Below are 24,385 nucleotides of genomic sequence, written 5' to 3' on the forward strand. Positions count from 1 at the left end.
AATACAGGCTCAGAACCAGTGAAGGCTTGTTCACAGATTAACAGTCTCCTCATCCAGGTCTCTATGGTTACAGTAACGTCTTTTCAATAACCCATAATTAAGTTAGCATATTGATGTCAGTCCCAAATACACTAGGAGGGTCCCAAGGTACATCAGCCCTGTTGGCAAATATCCAATATCAATCTGTTGTTGGTATTGATTGCGACACAAGCGTTATTTCAGCCCTGACATTGGTATTATGACCATGATGCATCGAGTTCTGCAGTCAATCTACATTCACACCGAACTGAGGAGCACTCCGCTTTAATATTGAGCAGAGGTTTTGAAAGGAGCAGCAATTCATCTCCATAACACACAGAGATGAGGACATAACTAAAACTAATCTGACTGTCTCTCTCTATACTCGGCATCAGAGGGAAACTATTGGATTTGTGGGCTCATGAAGCTGTGTACAATATTATATTATTAATTATTATTGAGTAATATCATTGGGATTTGTATTTATGTTAATGAGTTAATGTGTTTTGTAGCAAACACATCAACTATATATATATATATATATATATATATATATATATATATATATATATATACACACACACACACACACAATCACATATAGTCGCACAGGACTAAATATGTATATATATTTTTCCATTGTTACAGTTTTTTAAGTGTATTATTATAGCATGTACATATTACACAGGAATTATTCCCCATATATATTATATATATTTATATCTAGGAGTCCACAGTAGGGGCTAAAATGTAAACACTCTTTAAGTTTCAATTATTCATTTGTTTTCCTCTGCAATGGAAGGCGAAAGGCAAGGAACACCCTGGGCAGGTCACATGTCCATCACAGAGCCCAGACAGACAGACAGACGACACACACTCACCAATGAACCTTTTGGACTGGGGAGACCACAGGCCCTGAGGAAATCATTGTGTGCACTGGAAGGATGTACAAACGCCACACAGGGAGCACAGAGGTTTGCTCCGAGCGCTACTGTTGTAGCTCATCCCACAAGCTTCTTGCTGTGAGGGTGCAGCACAGACCCACGACTTTTATTATTTAAAGCTGCTGCCACGCATTGCCTTGTGAAATATATATATATATATATATATATATATATATATATATATATATATATATATATATTCATTCTTCTCAGGAAGTTCTAGCACATGGTTGGCTCCTCCTCGATGCTCCACATTATCAGATGTTAGCTCAAACTGCAGTGTCTCCAGTAGTACTCCTATGCTGACTTTGTACATACCAAGTGACAATAGCCTCTCAATTACTCAGGTATTTTCCACTCTCATGATTTTACAAATAGGTAACTTGTGTGTGCACCATAGTCTGCCTCATGAATTACTCATGGATTCAGTTTATTCATCATCACAGGCGTCAACAAGACCACGGCTGAGCAGTTGTGTGTTTTGTCCTTCCAGCTTTACATTGCAATTGACGATAATTCTCATATGGATGTAATAACCTTGTGGATGAAACCATGAGAAGGATAACAGATACCACGTAATCTACTCAAATGTATTGCCATCATTCCTTAAAATGACTCTGCAATAACCTGCAGCGTCGCCACCAGGCAGCACCAGCTAATATCACAGCCGCATTAGAATAAATGTGCGGCTGAAATGCTGTAATAAATGTGTGATTACATAAGACACAGTGTGAGTTATGGCTTGATAAAGTACGATCTGAAGAGTTACGCCAAATTAATCTGAACATATCATCATTTACGGCGACATTAGGTGTGTTATTGGGGCCTGTGACAGCGACTTTCCACTGGAAAATGAGGCTCAGTCCTCTTTGAATTCATGTGAATTGACACCTTTTTTTATTCTTTGTGTTCTTTTTTCTAACATGTAATTTCAGGGCTTCAAACCTTTTCTAACTTAGCATGACGGCTTGCTTTAATTTCACAGCGTGCTATCGTTTCAACTGGACGTCTAAGGGTGGAATTAAGTGAAATAAGTAAGGTAATAAATACAACGACATTAGATGCCTATGGGCGGCTTCCAGAAATCGCTTCAGTTCAGCAAGAGGAAGACCAATTACGCTGTAATTTTATTTCTGCGTGTATTTGACATCGAGCGTGATGCGTAATTGAATGTGGCCTGCCTTTTACTGATGACTAGGCAAGTAAAGTCGAGTTGGATTTTCCTTAAAGTGACAAGAAAGAGAAAAAGCCGAGGTGTTTAGAGGGAATCGCTGTATTTAAGGGTCGTTCGTGGGAGTGCTTTGGCTGAATGATGGAATGGGTGATCTATTGTGCTCTCAGTTTTCATTTGGTTCCAGATCGTAGCCTGCCCCTTAAAGCTTCAAGCTATTTTCATCACTTTTTAATCATCATCAGTCTTTGTCTTTTTCCTGGCGTCTCCATCCGTGTTAATTCTGTCGACCATCTTTCAAATGATCAATCTCAGTCCTGTGTCAAAGTGAATTTTGTTCGTCGTGTTTTACCTGACACTGTATTTAGTCAACACATTTTGATATTTTAGATCCCAAAGATTCTAATTGTTTATTCATTCCATTTGACTTGTGTTCCACGTTCATGGCAGGATGAACAGCTGAGGTAAGTCGGTGAACAGAGGCGAACGCTTTAAGACAAGTTATGCATTTATTAGTAAAATAACCCGTAGAGTCAGGAAAACGTGCAACGATTTTATGCAACATTTTCGTCTGCAATAATGCACATTAACACAGTTTCAGTCAGTGCTATTAGAGCATTGCTGTCATCCTTTGTTGTCTAGGAGAAACAGTGGTTGAAGAACAAATTTCTGACGGTCACTGGTCTCCAACACCAAGAGTCTTCCTGTCCATCCTTCATGTCCACTGTCTCTGTGCTCTATGAGTCCAAACCGCAAGTCTCACTCCTCTCCTGTGGAGCCATCTGATGCCCTTCTGTCACTGTTGAACCCTTCAGTTATCTCCAGCTGTTGCACCCTGCTTGCTTGAATTAAATAAAAACTTTATTAAAAGAGAGCGCAAAAGCATCTGATCCCAGGAAAAACACATCTGCATTCAGTCTTATTAAACAGAGAAAAAGAAGTTATCAAACAATTTGTTTACAGTCCACTGTCTGCCAAAGTTTGGGCACACATCTCATTCAGTGATTTTTTTCATTGTTTATAGTCCTTTCTTCATAATAGACAGATACTGAAGACATTGGATATATGAAGCAGGATAAATGGAATGATACAGCAACGCAAAACAGTTAAATAACTCTCAATATGTTTTATATTTTAGAGGAGTCGAAGTAGCCACCATTGTGTTGGTGACAGTGCAGCAAACCCCCGGCCTGAGCTTCTGGATGTAGTCACCTGCTGGCAGATGACTCACTCATGAAGCTCACCGCCAAAATGCCAAAAGTGTGCAAAGTTGTAATCAAAGCAAAGGGTGGCTGATCTGAAGAATATACATATAAATCATGTTTTGAGTACGTACAAACTTTTTTCATTCCATTTGTGTACAGCTTTGATTCTTTTGGTAAGAGTTTAATGGAAATAGTTGTGAAATCGTGAAAATAAAGAACCATGACATGATCATGTTTTATGTCTTGGTAGCATTGCTGATATTTAAACCAGACCATTTTCAAAGTAGCCTGTTAAAAAAATTGGCTAAAACTATCCTCGGCTGCAAAAAAACACACACTTTAGTCCACAAAACCATTTGTAAATTAGCCCTGTAATGTACGTATGTTTAAATAAAGAGTGTTATTACACAATAATGACTTGACCTTCACCCCACCTAGTTCATGTCACGTCAACTCAAGGTCGTATTCTTTATTTGGTCAAATCCTTGAAGCCCCAGTGTCTTTCATAAAAGGATGACATTCACATGGACTCCCATTTTTCCTCAGTGCCGACCCTAATTTCACTTCCTGAATTTATTGCCTCATGCATCGGGTACATTGTAATATCACTCAGCCTTTTGGTGTACGTGAACAAAGCATCAATATCATCCCTCTGATTTTTTGACACATCTCATCATCTGTGGTGTAACCTCGAAGTGGAATTGTATTGTCTGTCCTTCAGTGCATTACTCTCACCTCTTGTGTCATGTAAGAACTGACAGCAGCTTTGGGCAATTTTGAGTTTAATACCTGCCTTATGCTTCTGGCTTCACTTTACCCCCACTCATCTTTGTGTCCTTCACACTTCCGTCTTCTTATTTCTTTCTTTCTATCGATCTACTATTAAAAGCTGCTGCCACGCATTGCCATAGATATATATATATATATATATATATATATATATATATATATATATATATATATGTGTGAGTGTGTGTGTGTGTGTATATATATATATATAATTAAAAACAAAATTATACTGTCTTTTTTTTCATATATATATTTAAAAAATGACAGTATAATTTTGTTTGTAATAATTTAATTTAAGACACTAGAAGAACATTGTACATAGGTTCGTCGTTTGCTGTATAAACACATTCATGAAGTCTGGTTTGATGAAGTGATGGAAATGTAGAGTTAGCTTTTTTTTTTTTTTTTGAAGCGAACATATGTAGGGAAGATTTATGAGGGTCATGGCTGCCCCTCGTCGTAAATATTTCTGTTTTAAATTTCCCTCCATCAGTCGCGGTAAGTTTCTCTCCTCTTTCATCCGTTCATCTTATCCAACTTGCATCAGTTCTTATGACTCGCTCGCAGTTCTGTGGCCGTTACCTAAAGCGGGTGTTGAATATGCATGAGCTAGCCTGATAAACTGCTGCTCTCAGCGCTAAAGTCCGTAGGAAGCCCAACTCAGCAGATGTGGTAGGAATGAGATAGAAAACTTGGTGAAACGGAAACAGGAGGGAACTTGTTTGACTTATCTTAATGGTCACCCATCTGCCTTTGAAGAGAGAGGGACCCGAGGTGTGATCTGGCGTGAGCCAGCTCACACACACTTCACCTGCATGTCCATGTAGTATATGTTTATGCAGTGCGTAGGCTTTGCTCCAATATGCATGCTAGTGCTTCTCAATGTCTGTCCATATTATTTTGCCTGAAGCCTTGGAGAGTTGCCAAGCAACAGAGGCAGGCAGGCAGGCAGTGTGGCACTCGGCTGGTCAGTCACCAAGTACACATTTCCACATGCCTTTGGTTTTCAATTTTAAAAAAGCAGAGGTCAGTGCTGATCTGTTGACAGGTCAAAGTCACATGGGGCTTATCAGCCAGCAGGTTGATCTTAGGATCATGCCACTGCGATTGCCATTTTGACTTGTCCACTGTCAGTAGAACCAGCATTAGAATTTCAAGTGAAAAGATGAGTGTGAGTTGAAAGGTGTCTCTTCTCCTCTGAACTGAAGATATGTACTGAGGGTTGAAGTCACGAGAGATTACTGTGTTTCTTTTTTTGAACCTCTTTATTGCAACTAAATATGTCTAACAGATGGCACACAATCATGAAGAAGGAAATGCTCAATTACCTCCCAACACAAGGATGCACAAGCTCCTCTCCTGGGCCACGAAATCTGCCATTTAGTGCGCCGCAAACCTGCATTCACCTGCAAACATATGTCCTGACTTACAGCATGAAACCATATAGTATCTCGGTAATGGCGCGACTGTCAGTGAGGTGTCTTAGATTCACGCTGACACGTTGCCAACGGAAATGTTGTGTTTCACTGAGACATGACAATATTTTTAAAGTGAAGTGGATCACTAAATCGGCTCAGCAAAAATGGCCTCTTTTGCAGCATAAGTAATAATACAAATAATATGGACAGTAGGCCAACATGTCTGAAAGAGAGGCAGATAAACTGAAAACTGAGATGTTTATTGCTCCTTTTATGATTGAAAATACCTTAGAGAGTCTATTGAAATGGTACCTGGTTATAATGATGAAACCTGCTGTAGCTATCATCATGCTGTTGGATGGACTGTAGCACCTGCAAAAGGCTTCGAGGCGGGTCTCCCAAAATAAAATCCATCCATTCATCTGCAGCATTTTTCACTTTTGGAAGACAGCGATTTGTTTGCTGCACTGCAGGCAGGAATAATGCACTTTTCAGGGAGCTACACGCGGATGTGAGCGAGCGAGTTGGCCAGCAGTGATGTGGCTGATGCCTGGGCAACGGTGCACCATTTAGCATGGAGGCGCGTGTTGCAGACTAAACTGGGCCTTCAACATGATGTTTATTGAAAAAAATGAGCCTCCCTCATGCATTGGCTGCCTGACATTTGAGGACTTACTCAATGAAAGCCAGCAGTTGAAATTATCACTGGTTCAATGCCTTTTACTTGGAAGGTAATTGCATCATAATGCGTTGATGATGGAAAGCGTCAACACAAATATGAAGGCAGTTTTGTCTGATAATAAGCAACTAATAAATAATGGACATGTTCCAGAGTACTGCACAGTCATAGCAATGCGGTACAGTGCAACATTCTTCAAAAATATTACAGATACAGAGCCTTTGTAATGTCAAAAGAATGAGTTGAGAAAGGAGAGGATGCTGGATGCTGAAGGAAGAATGTAGAGAACTAGAAAAATAGTGTAAAAGATTAGGATTTTTATGTCCACAAGCCCATATTTTCAGTGGTTTGGTCTTGTCTCGGACTCTGACGTGGTCGACTCTGGATTGTAGTCAAGACCACTGTTGCTGTGAATTCTTTTAAGTTGCCAATGTGCTACATTTCTGACCACTTCAGTCTTCTGTTTTTGAAAAAAAGAAACACTTCCTGAATTCTACCTTCGTGCCCATCACTGAACCTTATTCATATCAGAGGTGAGGGGGAAAAGAGAGATTTAATTGAGAGCATCAAGCTGGCTCTAAATGCAACATTAATATAGTCAGTAATCACCTCTCATATGTGTTGAATGTATTTCCGCGTAACTTACATGGTTATGTGTAATATGGTATGTGAAAAAAGACAGAAAAGCAGGATGAAAAGCACTGAGAACTTTGAAATAAAAATAAAAATACATTTAAATAAATAGATTTGTGTGTGGGAACAAAGGACCTTGGAATATGTATGTTAATTTTGTTATGATTTTTTAAGGAGCAGTCCTTGTTTTTCTGTACCAACATTATATGTTGATGTAATAAGTTTGTGAAATGAGATTAAAAGGAGGGGCAGTTTTTTCAAGTTTATAGAAGTACAATTATGCATTGTAAAAAAAAAAAAAAAACAACTTAAAAAAAATTTACTGAATAAGCATCAATCTAAAGTCATTTAATTTAAACCTCCTTTTTGTCATATTTCTGACATCATTGAAAGGCTACAATGTACTGACATTAGAATGTTATTGGTTACTTGGCAAGTTCCATTTTTGGAAGACACAATCCCGAATCTTCAACTGACCTGGTTACATGTTTAATTTTAGTAGATATTTATACTGCATGAAGATATTCTTTGTGTGAACTTCATATACACTTCAGTGAGGGAATCTGGGGCAGATTCTGGGAAGGAACCCTGAAGATGGAGGTTCAATGACAAACCACCAATATTTTCTTCATCTCCACTGCATATTCAAGAAGAAGTCGCAATGGCAGCATTCATGAATATCCACAGACAAATGTCCCCTGAAACTGATTCAACAGAGATATGAAATGAATGAATGATTTCAGCAAGAATTTGGACACGGTCGAATGAATCATCATTATGGCAGAAACACTCCAGGTGTAAAGTGCTGTTGTCTGCAGCACGGACGTGGAGCGAGAGCATGATTGTTGTCGAGAGGTGTCGCAGGTTATCATCACCACGGTTAGTGTCATCATCACATTCGGATCATCAACAATAAAACTTCATTTGCATTCGCCACGCTGGAAACGTGCTGACTGCTCTCTTCTGCCTGCTGTCTTGTTGAGCTCCCTGTGCTGTTCTTTATAGCTCCTGCTGCCCTTTACAATATACAGCTTCATTCACTGGGCAGCTCCGGGAACACCTTTCTCTTTCCCTCTGCTGTATCACTGCAACATTTTAATATCGCTGCACCACTGTGTCGTATACAGCGGAACGTTTGGCTGAATATGGAACCTCCTGATCTGGTCCCCTCCATCATCCACAGTTGCCTCACCAGTGCACTGCTATTCAAACATCATTTTATCCTGAATATAATGTTATGGAACAGCAAATCACTGTTCTCTTGTAAGGTGTTTTGGTCATGCAATGGGTCAAGTGTGATACTTCTTCTTCTATTATTTCCCATCACCAGAACCTACTCTGTGCTTCTCCCCGATACACTCAATGTCACTCGCGTTACATCCATTAGCCTCTCTTTACCCCCCATTTTTTTCCTTATTTCGCAACCACCAACCTCACTCCCTTTTCACTCAACAAATCACTATGTCATTTGCAAACATCATTGTCCACAGAGGCTCCTCTCTGACCTCATCCATCAGCCTGTCCACCACCATAGCGAACAGGACCGGTCCCTTTCTCTTTGCCCTTTGTCCGACCTACGATTTGACCTTGCTGTTCCATTCCCAGGTTTCCTTATTCTTCTTTCTTTTCCTGGTGATTCATAAATAAATATTTTAGGCTGTTTCCTTCCACACCGTTGCTAGAACCCGACCTGAAACTATGCCTTTCCTGTCTCGGCTACTTCTGTTTAATCTACACCCTCACTGTCTTTCTTATTCTTGTAACCTAGTGGTCATCCTACAGGTCACCTGCATATGTGTGGTGTCAGTCTATACCCTCCCCTGACATCTTCCAGTCACCTATTTAATTCAGATCCACCGTCTGCACATGATCTCCTCCCTCCACTCCTGTGTGTGACCCTGTGTCTCTCTGGAAACACGTGTTCACCACTGCCATCTCTAGCTTCTTTGCAAAATCTACCACCATCCATCCCTCCCCCTACGTAGCCTGGTCTGCAGAACTCACCTTTCTTTCTTGTCCTGCATCGATCCTACTTGTTGGTGGAGGCTCTGACTCACTATCGTTCCATCAATTTTAAGCTTCAAGGTCACGATCCTCTTCACCTCACCAACATTCGTCACGTACAGCCTACAACTCATCCTCCAATCCCCAACCGTACTTTCCTTCCCCTTGGTTTCCTGCACATACTCCTACCTTCCTTCTGTCCATGATCGTAGTTAGCTCTCCTCCAGCCATGGTCCCAGCATGCAGCACCTCTCCCCACTCTTCCTTTCTTTCTCTTTTCCAAACTTTTCCTCGACCTCTTCTGTTCTGCTGCCGTCAGTCAACTATAGCCCAATCTACATAGATGTCGTGTCACTATCTTTTACATTTTCTACAGAACACATTTCATTTTCCCCCAAATGTATCGCTTTATTATGCCGGTGACACATTATTGTGTACATATTACCATGGACATTGATCCAGAATCGAAAGAGTGGAATGATGAATGCTGTGACATTTAGCCGGACTTATTAAATCACACTGAGTTGAGTTGTGGAAATGTGAATGTTGTGGTGGCTGTATTCTTTGTTGTGACAAGCTGAGGTCGGTGCTCCAGCCTTGTGATATCGTCAGAGCTGTCTGTGTCAAAGCATCCATTAAATGAGTTTCTGACAATTATCTTCTATTTTTAGCCGTTTTTACATGACAAGAGGCAAAGTACTTTTACCCTGCTGATTCTCTGGGCTGATGCTTCATGTGTTCACTCTGTGTTGAAACCCCTGCAGGGTTCCTGAGCACAGGAGACCAGTCCGCCAAAGGAAACTATGGCTTGTTGGACCAGATCCAAGCTCTTCGCTGGCTAAACGAAAACATTGGCCACTTTGGAGGAGACCCAGAGAGAATCACCATATTTGGCTCTGGAGCTGGTGCAGCCTGTGTGAACCTCCTCATCCTCTCCCACCACTCTGAGGGTAATTTTTTTTTTTTTTTTTTATCATGTCACATTTCCCATTTAAAACGAATGATTTTGCTCAAAGTTAAAGCTCTGTACTGGACATAATGTGTATGTTAGGTTGAAGTATGTATGCAAAATGCATTTATTGTTTACCTTATGCTAGCACAGTTGAGATCACCAGTCATACCAAAACAGCACCAAACAAACACACCTACATCCAGAGGACACAAATCACACTCTGAAAAACACATTTAAAGAAGGAGAAGTTTTTATTATTTTTGAATTTTTAAGGTGTGGCAAAATGATTTTGTTTCTGTCATTGTTTGAAAAAATATGAATGAAAAAAGGCATTAAAAATGTATATTTAAACAGAAAAAACATCAAACAAGAAATGCAATGTCAACCAAAATTATTTCCTCACAAAAAAGACAAACAAAAAAACATCCATTACTTGCTTCTGATTTTGAGCTGAGCCGATGTCTGCTCTGTCATCGTCCAGGCGGACTTGTTGAGACAATATGAATGCGCCAAAACCAACAGGTAGTGAATATAAAAACCTTGTTGGAAACAGAGAGAAGAGCAAATAGTAAATTTTAGTAAGACATTAAAGAATACGAACTATATGAAAGTTTTACTGACATATGTGAACTGTGTTCGTTGTTTTTGAAAATGTAGGTAAATGACAGCACAGAGAGAAATAATACGATCCTTAATAAACATGCAAATTATCAAAATTGAAAAAAACAATAATAATGACTATATATGAAGTACTGTGCATAGACTTTATATATTTTTAAAATGCCTGTAAAAAGAGCATAATGGTTGGAAAAAAAGAATTAAAAGATAAAAAATGAACAAATATCTTGTGAAATTAATCATGAAACATTTATTTCACATGTACTGTATAAACAACACTCTAACTCCACGGTAGCCGAATAGGTATGCTCAAAGATTTTTACACTACTGGAATGCTTCCGCTGTCTGTGGTTATTATTGTTGTTTGTGATGCTCAGACGTATTTTGGGCCTTTGAATGCAATATTCATCCTGAAAATACAAATACAAGAACATTCCAGTACTAAAATTATGATGATGATGATGATATTATTAGGCACTATTAAAATATATTTAAAAAAATAAAATAAAATAAAGAGGAAGATGAAAACTTGAGCCTCAAACACTCTCTTTAAAATGTCATTTTAAAAAAGACTGCATTCATAGAAAGTGCATTTAGCTCAATCACGTGAGCATAGCCTCAATCAGAAGTCGAAATCCCCATGAAACCGAGGAATTACTCCTCTCACCGTCATTCACTTTGGACCAGCGACTTTGTAATAATCCCTAAATACCATAATTCCATTTGTGTCTAAGATCAATGAACTGGACTGACACAGAAGCCGTAATCCTGTCTGGACGCTGAATTGGCTCTGTGATATTTGAAAGCCCAATTCTATATCTAGCGGTACATGGAGCATATTGCGCGCAACACTACAAGTTCTCCGAGTGGCTCGGTGGGAACACTGTCTAAGTGGAGAATTATCTGACTGCTGAGCACAGTTTTGGGTTTTAAACTGTGATGGCTGAAAGTTCAAAAATGTGCATTAAGATCTGACTCATCCTGATTCCAGACTGTGAATAAAATGTTAGTTGATCTTGTGTAATCGTTACTCAGCAAATCCGAAACAACATTATGAGGGTTGAACATTAAGTTCATGCTTGCCATATGAGAGACGTGAACTGACCCATATTGCCTCTCTTTGCCTCTGACGCTTGTGACGCACCTCTCACCTAGAATAGAATAGCTAATGATGTTCACTGATCCTGAGGTGACCCGCCGTTCTCAAATACGAAGGCGAGAACGGTGTATGGCCACCACCATCCTATCTGGACCACCATGTGCCGAGGTGACGGAATGTCAATTCTGATCTTGAGGAGCTCCTCTTTTCTACTCTGCTCTTCAAAAAATGGCTCTTTGTTGTGGCTGAATTTGAATAGGAGGATTTTTACTGTCAGATTAAACAAAATGTACCTGTTTTGCCCCATAATATTCTGGTATCTGTTTATCCTAAACAATGTTTGCTATTTCCGCTCCTCAAGTCATATCAGCTTCTGAGGTAGTCTATTTCCAAGGCAACGCCGATAGTCATGTTTCTTTATTCATTTTACCAGTTAAAAATGTGGTAATATCCAATACTGTACTTGTGATTCTTTACATCTGATAATACCGACATTAACATCTCATTTACATGGAAAAGTAATGACTATTTTATATATATATATATATATATATATAGTACTAAGTAGGGAGCGAGTGGTGACAGGTTTTGAAAAATATGGCCCTAAATTGTGATATCACAAACATCACAGACATCCGTCTTGTTTTTTGAATGCATTATATTCATGTCGTATATTCACTATAGGGCACAGAATTTCACGGATACACATTCATACCTGGCCACATAAAGATGATTATGGTTTGTCTCATCCACGTCATGGAGAGTTCAACATTCTATACCTGAAAACAAAAATCAAACATCATCTAGAATATTGTGTTGCTTGCGTGAATAATCTTGCCTTTAGTCTGACTACTGAGCATTTGTAGTAGTAGTAGTCTACTGTACAAAGTGGAATTTGTATTACCAGAATGTTTTAAGAAAAGCGCTCAGTTTTGTTGTTGTTAAATTGAACATTTAAGGACTTCGATTGTTGGATTTTTTGATGAAAATAAAGTTCTCACTGTCAATAAAAGGTGACCTTGGGTTCTGAGATTGTGGGCGACTATTGACTTTAAAAGATAGCGACACAAAAATCCAATGTCCGTCATTTCATGTGTATCGGATGGAATTAAACATCCACAATCAACATTTGAGATTCCTGAAATAAATATGTTTCGAAGTCTGCACAGCCAGCAGATGTTCCGTCTCTAATCCTCTGTTGTGACTGTGGCAGGAAAGCTCAGTAGGTGAAGAGAGTTGGCTGCTAACCAAGAATTCATATTGTGTTATTATTAGAGTTTTAAGTCTGGCATTGAGGCTCTGACCTTCAGCCGGCAAAACATTAAATGTTCATGAATGAGAGGGCTCAGAATGCCGAGGGTGGGCGTAGTGAAATATACATGTCTGGAAGTGGAGGTGGGCCGCACGTCGCAGACCCTCGGCAAATGGGTCGCGCAGGTGGGTTATTAAGAAGCTTGCCAGTAAACACACTAGCGGTCCAGGGTCTCATCAAGTCTCCCACATATATGGAATTCTGCCAAATCATCTAGACACTATCAATAATAAGGTTGAATATTAGTCAAGTTCTAATAAAACATATAGCAGCACCATGCGGACGTAGACAGTCTCTCACTGAGGCTCACTATAGTCAGTGGTGCGACTCTATATTTAGTGTGTCTATATTTCCTACTTTTCCTACTATTAAGTTCAGCTTGAAACATTTTCTATCACGTCATAATGCAGCTGCAGTGATGCTTTTTTTTTATGAAATGCGGCATCGCTCAAGATAAGAAAGTGTCTGAACTAGCTGGTGGCCTTTTGATCAGTGTCTCCCTCAGGAGCGTAATCTTGATGTGAAAAGATGGTTTGTACCTTCTGTGGGACAACGTGAGGGTAAGAATTTGCAAATATCTCCCCCTACTCAGATCGGAGGGAGTATAAAATCAGTCACTATGGTACAATGAATCATATCATCAATCGTAATACACGGAAATAAGTGTCAGAAATAGTGATGGCTAAAGCGGTTTTATGAAACTGGTGCTCATTTGAAGAGCTCAGTAGGTGGCGCTGCTGCTTTAAAAACGATGTGAGGTTTCATTGAAAAAGCTATTCAAAGACAAACAAGCCAAATATTGACCTTCCACTTGCTTTGGAAAATGTGAACTCCGTTTCATGAAGCCATATTGGCCCCTCACTTGAGAAAGTCGTGACGATATGTGCCTGTGTACTGTATGTGAGAGTACGGAGTCAGGAAATGTCACGCATTGAGGAGTTTTTCCTTTTTCATTTTATTTTTCTTTCTCTGTTTCAAGTGCTAGTATGACCTCCCCAGGTGGTTTTTCTTGCTTGTATCTCTCCAAATGTGTCCTGTGTCTCCATCCCGCTTGGGATTGTGAGCACTATTCTGAGTGGGATCTCAGCAAAGCGGTTCTGTGGACTCACTAAATTCCTCAGGAAACAGGAGTTTCCCTTTTGCTTGTACACTGCCAAGGGGATGGAGGGGAACATGGCTTTGACTTCCAAACTCTACAGAGATTCTAACTTAACTTTGGAAATACTTTTTTTTTAAACAACACTCCAGTTAACACACTTGTAATTGGAAATGCATTCTTACAACTATATAATTTAGTTATGTTCGATGCAAAACCTGGATTTTATAGTCACAATACAGTTCCCTTATGAGTCTCCTTGTCCCGTTCTCCCTAACTATGAACATGAATGATGCAGGAAACTCTCTCAGACAGTCAGACAACATCTAAAGTTGCTGTGTTGTGTATTCGTTGACACGTGGTTTGTTCCTACGTGTGCAAACAATACGCTGCTGTCATATGATTAGGCCAGTCCAACACTGAGCCTCACACGAGGTATGAACAGCAGCACACTGACATTTACAGTTGAAACTTTGACCGTGAAAGTGGGCAACGTTCATCTGCAGAACACGGCTCTCCTCTAACTGGGGAGTGATTCAGATTTGCCCGCAGCAGTAGAGGTTATGTTTTGGTTTGAATAATGGAAGGATTGATATTTTACATGATTTATATTAGGATGACACATGAAGGACATATAACACGTTCATTTCTAGTCTTGTACCGTACATGCTTATTTACCATTGACAGGCTTCGAGTGGCACCCAAGAAACAGCAGTTGATGGTCGTAATGGGGTCATGAGGTTTCATGAAACAGTATCCTCAATTTCCTAGCTCATTACGTGGCGCTCTTGGTTTAAAAACGACGAGAGGCTATTTCAAAATAGTTGTTCAAAGCTACATATTGTGCAACATGCAGCGCCATCTCAAAATGAGGTCACTGTTCCATGAAACCCCATCAACCATCAGTCATACTAATGTTGGCCGCTGTTGGCTCTTGTATAAACTTGTAAAAAGTTCTGGTGCCCCGAGGCTTTGGACCACTTCGGACCGATCTGCTCATCTATATTAATATAGTTCCAATTCACCCTCCCAGTCAATGCATTTGTGGCAAAGGAAATGTTTCCTCTTCATTACGAAATTGGTCTCCGACACCAAACCAGGTGTGTGCAGAGGTGGGATGAGTGGAGGCAGAGCTGCAGCCCAGAGGCATCTTAATTGATTTCACAGGGAAAGGAGCGGAGGTGGGGCACATGCAGAATATGGAGGAGCTTAAATATTAATGGCAGAATCTGCAGATAAAACAGAGGGACAGCAAGCCACTTTGCATAACAGTGCAGAGGTGGCACAGCACAAGCGGTTTTCTTTCAGCGTCTCTCTTGTCTTATCCCCGTCTGTCCTTGTTTGATTCCGCGCGGCCATCAAGCCCACCACTGTGAGCTGTCACCGCTCTCCCTCTCTCGCCGGGTATAAGTGAAGCGCAGGCGAGTGATCATTAAGAGTTCCTCATGGAAAGAAGCAGCAGGGCGTCTTTTTCATCCTCCTTGGTATGTAATGATCTACAATCACGCCTTTGACATGTGCATTATTTAACGCTGGCCTTGAAGGCCTCCTCAGCTGCAGGCGAGAGAGTGTTGGAATCAAAATGTGTTTCAGCGGAAGACAAGGCTTTTCTTTGATTCTGGGCTTTCTGTTTTGCACAGGCCTATTCCAGCGAGCCATCGCTCAGAGTGGGTCGGCCATTTCCAGCTGGTCTGTCAACTACCGCCCGGTGATGTACACCAAGATCCTGGCCAGAAAGGTGGGCTGCACTCTGGGAGACATGGCGGAGCTGGTGGAATGTCTGAGGAGGAAGAGTTTCCGTGAGTTAGTCGATCAAGACATCCAGCCAGCTCGCTACCACATTGCCTTTGGACCAGTGGTGGATGGTGACGTGGTGCCGGACGACCCTGAGATACTGATGCAGCAGGTCAGCGCTGATTCATGAATCACTTTAATGAAACTGGCCAGCCCATCATGGTATCCATCTCCTAGCCTTCAGTGAGTGATTAAGTTCTGTGTCACATCCAGCTCTGTGTGTGTGTGTGTGTGTGTGTGTGACACCAGGGCGAGTTCCTGAACTACGACATACTGCTGGGTGTCAACCAGGGAGAAGGCCTGAAGTTTGTGGATGACAGCGAAGGAGAGGACGGCATAACTTCAGCGTCATTCGACTACACCATCTCCAACTTTGTAGACAATCTGTATGGATATCAATACGGTGGGTGGCTTTTCTTGCCATACTGTAGATACTGCATGCCTACATACTGACAGAAGCATGTTTGTAGTTTTGGCAGAAAGTATTGTCTTCAAAGTTTGACTGAATCCTAACTGGTTATTGCAATGACAAACAGTTGCGGCGGAGTAAAGTGCAAGCAGAGCAAAGTGGGATAATCACAAGGGTTATCAAGATCTTAGTTTTTGTTTTTTTTAATCTGCTAGTGAAGTGTAATGTCTGTGGTGCGCCCCAATAGTCTCCCCCCACACAATTCACACATCAAGATTATGACCCTCCACTGTCCTAGAATCCTGACCTCCAAGCCAGAAATCTCTAGTGACCACATGGGATAAAACAAAGAATAAAAATTGCAACAAATGGAAAACATGCCACACAAAAGCGGCAAGAATGACAGTGGTTTTGGGTGTTTTTTTTTTTGTTTTTTTTACATAAATATCTTGAAGAAAAGAATCACATCTAAACGACAGGAACACACGCAGTGCTTGCAGAATGGAAGTGAAAGTCAGACATGCAATCCAGTTTGGGATCTGCAGGGGAGACGATAGCATTTCATGGCGCTCTCCTCCTGACTGACAGCACGGTGACTGAAGTTGTTTGAGGTGCATCATTTACCAGGTGAAACGTAGCATACAGAGTGATAGGAGAGCCATTCTGTGGCTGACCCCAAGGTCCATTTGTGTTTTATGTGACTCACTGCCCACGGTGACAGAATATGACTTGGAAGACAGAACATGTGCTTCAACTGTCAGCCTATTGTGTCAACATGCGTCGCTAAAGGCCGACTTTGGCGTGAAAAATGGACACAAAAAGTCACTTAAAGATTGGGAGTGAGAATGAGTGGCACTGTTTAAGTCGGGAGCCGTCAGCTCTCCCCACTCACATGGAGGTTTCTGATTGTAAATACTGAACACGTTTAACATTTACAAATGTCATCGGGACAAATCCCCCAGAACACAGGATTATCTAGCAGGATAATCTTATGAGAGATAAGTGGGCTTGCCATCATTATGTGTGTACCGTGAACAACTGTCATCAATTCAGTTGCTACATTCAATATTGCATACATAATATGACATTAAAGAAGCAGTAAATGAGTGGATTGTTGACACTTATTATCAGTCACAACACATTCAAAACATTCCCGGACACTCCTACAGTCTAGAAGACTTCTGGCTGAAGGTTTAATGGAAGAGTTTATCTGAGTGGCTATCTACACTGCACATGCAATGGACTGGCAAGACAGTAATACATGGAGACAGCACTTTTTGTGAACACATCTGTTGGCAACAGTCGCTGCACCATTTGTTACTGAAACCATTTGAGTGGTTTTGCATTAAAAGCCAGTGACCTGTTTGGTCCAGTGACTCATTCACTGTTATACAGACGTGATTTAGCTGATGCCGTTTTTGAAATCTTTAATGGTTCTGCATCACCACGACTGTGGGCATCAAGCTTCACACACAGAAGTGATTCTGCAAAAGAAATTCCTCGAGCAAGTGCAGTGGACGTGAGTGATCACCAGCCCTCTGCGAGAGAATAACCTGCATTGGTCTCTGCTAACATGATGAATCTATAGAGTCGCTGGCTAAATTAACACCCGAGCTGCTTATTGATTCTGAGACCTCTTGACATTCATCTATTGTTTATTAGAGAATTACGGTTCAATTTGACAGCCACTTGTTCTCCTTTTATTAAGGACAACTAAATTAGGGGAACAAAATAAAAATGTGTATAATTTTGGAATGTATCTAGTCTTTCTGACCATGATACTTTACTCTTGATAAATAAATGATTCTAACTGAACTGTGCTTGCTGGCAACGTGCTTTTTCTCTGCAGTCTGGCTTTTGTCAAAATCATATTTACGCTGTACATGCAGTCAGATTTGGAGTAATAAGTGAGTGCAATAAATGCAGGATTCCTTACAAAAGCTCAGAGTCCATGTGCATCCTTCCAACAGAATTATATTCCTGGCTACAATATGCGAGTATACAATTTTTTGTTTTTTTATTAGAGTGCCATTTCTTGGGAGACAAGCCTAACTTTACCACACACCAGTTGTGATGCATCATTGTCTTTTTTCCATAGGGAAAGACATCTTGAGGGAAACCATAAAGTTCATGTACACAGACTGGGCTGACAGGGACAACAGCGACATGCGGAGGAAGACCCTCCTTGCTCTCTTCACGGATCACCAGTGGGTGGCACCAGCCGTCGCCACAGCAAAACTGCACGCTGAGTTTCAGTCCCCGGTGTACTTCTACACCTTCCACCACCACTGTCAGACCGAGGCCCGTCCTGAGTGGGCAGATGCCGCCCATGGAGACGAGATCCCCTATGTGTTCGGGATCCCCATGGTGGGCGCCAACGACCTATTCCCCTGCAACTTCTCGAAGAATGATGTGATGCTGAGCGCCGTCGTGATGACATATTGGACCAACTTTGCAAAGACAGGGTGAGCAAATGTAGACGTCATACTCAAACATCTCATATTCAGTCTTTGAAAATATTAAGTCCTCAGAGAAATGTCAATGAAAGGGCTCATTTAAGTGTGAACAAAGCTATAATAAGCCTTCCATTGTTGTGACCCACTTCATCGTGAACTGAACAGAAAGTGTACTTCTTGAACAGCTAGTGATGGGTAGATCAGGTGTTATGACACAGTATTGAACAGGTGATGAGGTTTCATGAAACAGTGTCCTGATTCTCAGAGGCCACCAGATGGCACTGTCTGCTGTAAATTGTATCGTCTTGAACAATAAAACCTGATTATTTCTAAGCCAAGAGCGCCATCTAGTAGCATCTGAAAATCAGGACACTGTTTTATCAACCTTGCAATACTGTTTCACGATACCTCATCTACCCATCACTATGAACAGCCTGTAACTGGCAGACCTACACACGATTTTAGCATAATCTCTCTGTGGTTCATTACAAACAAAACAAACAAAAATTGTACTCCTTCACACATGACTCTACCTCATAAGACAAAAGACCACCATCTTTCACCAAATTCCCTTCTCTCTGCATCTTATTTGTCGTTGTTGTTCCTTGTTTGTTTGTTTGTTTTTGGATATTAAACATTGAGTTTGGTGATCATTGTTTGAAAACAGCCAGTTGAACGGCAAAGGTGAATCACTGCAGTCTTTGTGTCACATCATCATGTTTGAAGCTTCTGCTGGTGCACAAGGTGACTTGACATTGAGTTTAACACTAATATTTAACATAACTTTCATGTCAACATTTTTTATATCTTAGATACCATTCGTCTCTTAATCTGCAAGTTAAGATTTACCTTTCAGATAAAGTCTTTTATACAAAAAAAGAAACCTTCAGTCTGCTTTAATTATTATGAGTGGCGAGACGGAGTTATGGTATGGTTTGCAGCCGAGAAAAAAGTCCATATGATGTTTGAACAAAACCGATCAAACAGTTTGCTCTGTCCAGAACCAACACAACTGTTTCAACAGTTCAACAAGTTGATCACATTTGTCCTTCAGTCAGCTACAGTCTTGCACCTGTTAAAACAGCGTTTGGTGGTAAACACTGTTTCATGTGCAATATTTTCAAGGTTCTGAAGAGGATTGGTTGAAGATTCTCACGCATTGTAAAGCGCTTTTAAAAAAACTTGTCGTTGCTCTTATTACTTTTTAGGGATCCAAACCTACCTGTTCCTCAAGACACCACATTCATCCACACCAAGCCAAATCGCTTTGAGGAAGTCATCTGGACCAAGTTCAGCTCCAAAGACAAGCAGTACCTACATATCGGACTGAAGCCTCGAGTGAGAGACAACTACCGGGCCAACAAGGTCGCCTTCTGGCTGGAACTGGTCCCGCATCTGCACAGCCTTCACAAAGAGAACCTCAGCTCCATCACCACACGGCAGACGCCGAAAGGCCCGGTGAAAACCAACGGCCACTCCACACGACCGCCGGGCACTTCCACCCTTCCTCCAGATCCAGAGCCAGAGGAGTCAGAGCGACCCCGGTATTCCCCCTTTCCCAGCGAGACAAGAGACTATTCCACCGAGCTGAGCGTCACTGTAGCTGTAGGTGCTTCACTGCTGTTCCTGAATGTTCTGGCCTTTGCTGCACTTTACTACAAACGGGACAAACGTCATGAACTCATGCAGAGGCGCCATCGACGACTGTCCCCACAGCGCGGCACTACAATGGGAATGGGTGTCGGCATGGGAGTGGTTGGCGCCCCACCGCACAATGACCTGGCGCTCAGTCAGGAGGAAGAGCTGATGTCACTGCAGATGAAGCAGCAAAGAGTGGAGCTGGAGCACGGCACCCCCCTCCCATCCCGAAGCATCTTGGGCGATCTGGAGCCTCTACGGCCTCCGGTGTGTCCACCTGACTACACTCTTGCCCTGCGGCGGGCGCCAGAAGATGTGCCGCTGATGACAGCCAACACCATCACCATGATCCCCAGCACCATCAGCAGCATGCAGCCACTCCACCCCTTCAACACGTACCCGCCAGTGCCCGCCCCCTCCACCACTCCGGTCCCGAGCCACAGCAACAATGCCCTGCCGCACCAACACTCCACTACTCGTGTATAGGACCAGGCACAAGCTCCGCCCCCCCCACCCAGTGGGCTCTCACAGACGCACCACACAAACTCCTCCATACGCACTCCTTTTTCCTTTGGTCTCATGATGTCATCATATGAAGCTAAGATTTTAGCCGTGATAAGCCTCTGAGCTGTAATCCTAGAGGTTATCATGAAAAGCTCTTTTTGCCAAAAGCCTCATTAAACTCTCATATTCCGTTTAACTGTTAAAGCTGACGGCATATCCACCAAAAAAGCAGCTTTAAACCACACACTTTCTACAAAAATGATAGAGCTAATCACATTCGGTCTCACATGTAGCTTTTTTTTTTTTTTTTCTTTGCACGTATTGTTGAGTCATTGTGGAAACAACATCCAACATGATGTACAAACACTCATTTCCACTCATGTCTGGAACAAAAGTAGCGAGCAGCTTTGACTCAGGCACCATATGCTCGAGCAGGCTGTCAGTCATGAGGCGGGGATTTCTTAAAACGTACAAAACGCGGCTTTAAAAAAGGCCCAATCTTGAAGAAGAATTTGGCAAACAGTGTGGAGCGCTGTGTCCCAACAGCTGCTTGTGTTCTCATTTTTGGAGACTTCATTCTGTACTGAAATCTGGCCCCATGAGAGGAGAGAACAATTGAGTCTTTCAGTTTGAGTTCTTAAACAGTTGCATTGTTTGGATGTTAGGTAGTCAATTCTTGTGTCATTGATGACTTCAATATCCGCTAATAAATGACTTTGAATACTTGAGTAAAACTCAACTTACACATTGCTTTACAGATTTAAACCTAAATTTAAAAAAACAAAAACAATTTTCACATTTGTCCAATTTGCATTTGCAGTGGGTTGCACATCGTATCTTTCTCAGGTAGCAAATACTGCATTTAAAGTACGTATATAAAATGACATAAAATGACACAAAATATTTAGGACTTTTACATAAACTTACAGTGGTCTTTTTGTAAAATTTTAATCTGTCTTTCACAGCAATGTAGTATATTTAGAGAACATTATGTTTATGAATTAAAAGCAGTGAACACATCCATCATGACGCGATGATAATATCAAAAGATCTGTGTAGTGCTTTGTCCTGTCAACAATGAGTTTTTGTAATATTTGTGAATCATAGTTCTGAAACTAAGGTTAACCTTTGTACTGGTACTTTAAATGCAGCATTTATAACATATAGAAGTGAATACATTTATTCTGGTTCAGACAAATTGGACAAATGAACTGAATTACTAAACTCCTCTTTTCCTTAGAGTTAGAATAAATAAGAATTTGTTGATCCTCCTTCTTGAATTTCAGTCTGTTTTTGGATGGCTGTGCCTCCACAGTAGTAGTGTCCACAAAAGGCAGCAGCTCTAATCTGACACTTGGTTGTGTCTATCTTCGAGTACAACCAAGTTCTTGAGAACCTCTGTTTAAGATGGTTGAGTTTCTGATCTCTCCTCAACCATGGCACAGATTTCATTGTTTAAGGTGTGTCTGGCAATGATAACATAAATGGGGAACACAACTGAAGTGTCTCATCGGACAATATATATACAGAAATATTTATAAGAAAATATATTTATGAAATATACCGAGAGGAAGTCATGATTAGCGGGATGCTACCTGGAATCCGGGAAGTCCATTAGATCTCACTGTCTCTCTCTCTCTCACTGCCATCGTGACCATTCATGTATCTGTTGCTCCCCGTTTCACCTCTCTCCATTTGTAGCTTTCCTCATTGTCTCCATCTTCACCCGCCTCTCTCCTCTCTCCAACAATCACTTGTAGACTCTTCTTTCCTTTTGGAGTCTTTTATACAAAAACACAACTGTAATTGATGTATTATTAATAAATTGTAAGGATATGAATGAGGAAAAAAAAAAAGATATTCTGATATCTCTCGTTTTTACCAGCATTCTTGGTGCCAAGTACTGTGATCAAGTTCCTCTCTCACTGGCGTCCAGTGGATGGTCCGGAGAGGTTCCTCCTGACTGTATCTTATAAGGAATTACCATCATAAAAGTGCCAATGTTTCATTTGGGTTTTGCTCCACACGTCTTTATTTTAAATCACTTAATGTTGCACTGTGGCTGGTCTCTTCTAATACGAGAAATCAGATTTCATTCGTCCCTCGAAAAAAAGAAAAGATCGGCTATTGATATCCAAGATGTACTTTGCTGTCTGGGATGTTTGCATGTTTTTATTTTTGTCTTTTTTTTTTTTGCCCTAAAAGTGTGGATAATTGTCTTTTTGATGATTTTGCCCTCTTTCTTTTTCAGTTTTAAAGCACTTTTAATTTTTTGTTCCAAACTCAGCTGCACTTTGTGGTACTTTCAAAACATATTAAAGTATTAAGAGATGAATATTGTGTAAAACTATGATTATAACAAAGAGAGTAAATATTTCCTGTTTATTTTTTCCCCCATTTCCTAACACCGAGGCTGTGCCGCTTCATGCCCAGAGACAGACTGATGGAAGCCTTCGTCTCCCCTTTCTATTTTTGCTGTTTCTCTTATCTTTTGCAACTGTGACGTTTGCACAGTCACTGTTTCACTCGAAGATCGCACTTTTTTAAGTTGCTGTGGAACAACAAAAGGAAAAAAAAAAAGAATCTCAAGTTCACATGAAACGTCTATATAAGTCTGTGACTGACATCGTCTCCATGCTTCAAGTGTTTGAAGACTGCCTGATCGTTTATCATCTGCTCTTCTGTTGTGTCATGATTCTCCTCGGTCACAGTAGAAGAAATATTAATGACAGTGAGGAAGCCTCGCACGCCAGTTTCACGTCTTACGCACAACTGAACACAGAGATGGGTTACACTTGGGACAATTACGGAAAAATAACATCCTGGATAACACTGGATTATTCTGACAGTGATCCAAAGATGATGGCGAAATAACTCCTGTCATTGCGCAGGTATTTTAAAAACCTGATTTTAAATAGAAATCTTCAATGACATTTACAGACACAGCAAGCAAGGCCTCTGTGTGATGCATCCTGCATCCTGTCTGCTTCTGAAGAACACACTCTGATTTTAGACTGCCATCCCTCTGGACTGGAGTGTGTTGCGAGGACGAAAAAAAAAAATGAATTGAAAAAAAAAAAATCTACTGTACATTTTTTTAAGTGTAAGAGAACAAACTGGAATTTGTAAATATTGTTTGTTGTTTGGTTTGAGTGATTGGCAAGATTTTTCGTTTTGACAGCAGGTGCAAGTTATGAATGATTTAAAGCACTACATATATATATATATATATATATATATATATATATATATATATATATATATATATATATATATATATATATATTTATATGCTCAGACTCCATTTGTTTATATGAATTTGATTCAGAACCACAGCACAAAAAACATCATCAGATGGGATAATATATTGAAAATGAAATTGCTATTTTGCAGTCTATAATATACACATGGAAATCATCACTGCAAGTCTCTTCTTTGCATCACACCAGAAATAATACTTTTTTTCTGCATCTTAGCTCTTGCTTTCTTTGGGGTTGTGCAACTGAGTTTTCCTCCTTGTGGTTCTCATGACTTCTTCCCGACTTCACAGTCAAATTTCAACATCGGTTGTTTCTGAATTTAACAAGCCAATTGTTGGTAATAAAGCCAAAGAGATGCTCGAGGCAAAAGCAGGAAGGAAGACTGA

General features: G+C 40.8%; 1 protein-coding gene across 1 annotated transcript in view; it reads left to right on the plus strand.

Moving 5' to 3' along the window:
• Window positions 1-23,944, plus strand: part of nlgn2b (neuroligin 2b) — an 87,320-nt gene extending 63,376 nt beyond the window's left edge. Inside the window, exons 5-9 of the mRNA XM_053846166.1 lie at window positions 9,626-9,811; window positions 15,579-15,844; window positions 15,982-16,135; window positions 18,240-18,606; window positions 19,806-23,944. Of these exons, the coding sequence (XP_053702141.1) occupies window positions 9,626-9,811; window positions 15,579-15,844; window positions 15,982-16,135; window positions 18,240-18,606; window positions 19,806-20,721 (1,889 nt within the window). The 3' untranslated portion in view covers window positions 20,722-23,944. The remainder of the gene's footprint in view (window positions 1-9,625; window positions 9,812-15,578; window positions 15,845-15,981; window positions 16,136-18,239; window positions 18,607-19,805) is intronic.
• The last annotated feature ends 441 nt before the right edge of the window (window positions 23,945-24,385 follow it).

This window comes from Synchiropus splendidus, chromosome 17, assembly GCF_027744825.2.
Source record: "Synchiropus splendidus isolate RoL2022-P1 chromosome 17, RoL_Sspl_1.0, whole genome shotgun sequence".
NCBI lineage: Eukaryota > Metazoa > Chordata > Actinopteri > Syngnathiformes > Callionymidae > Synchiropus > Synchiropus splendidus.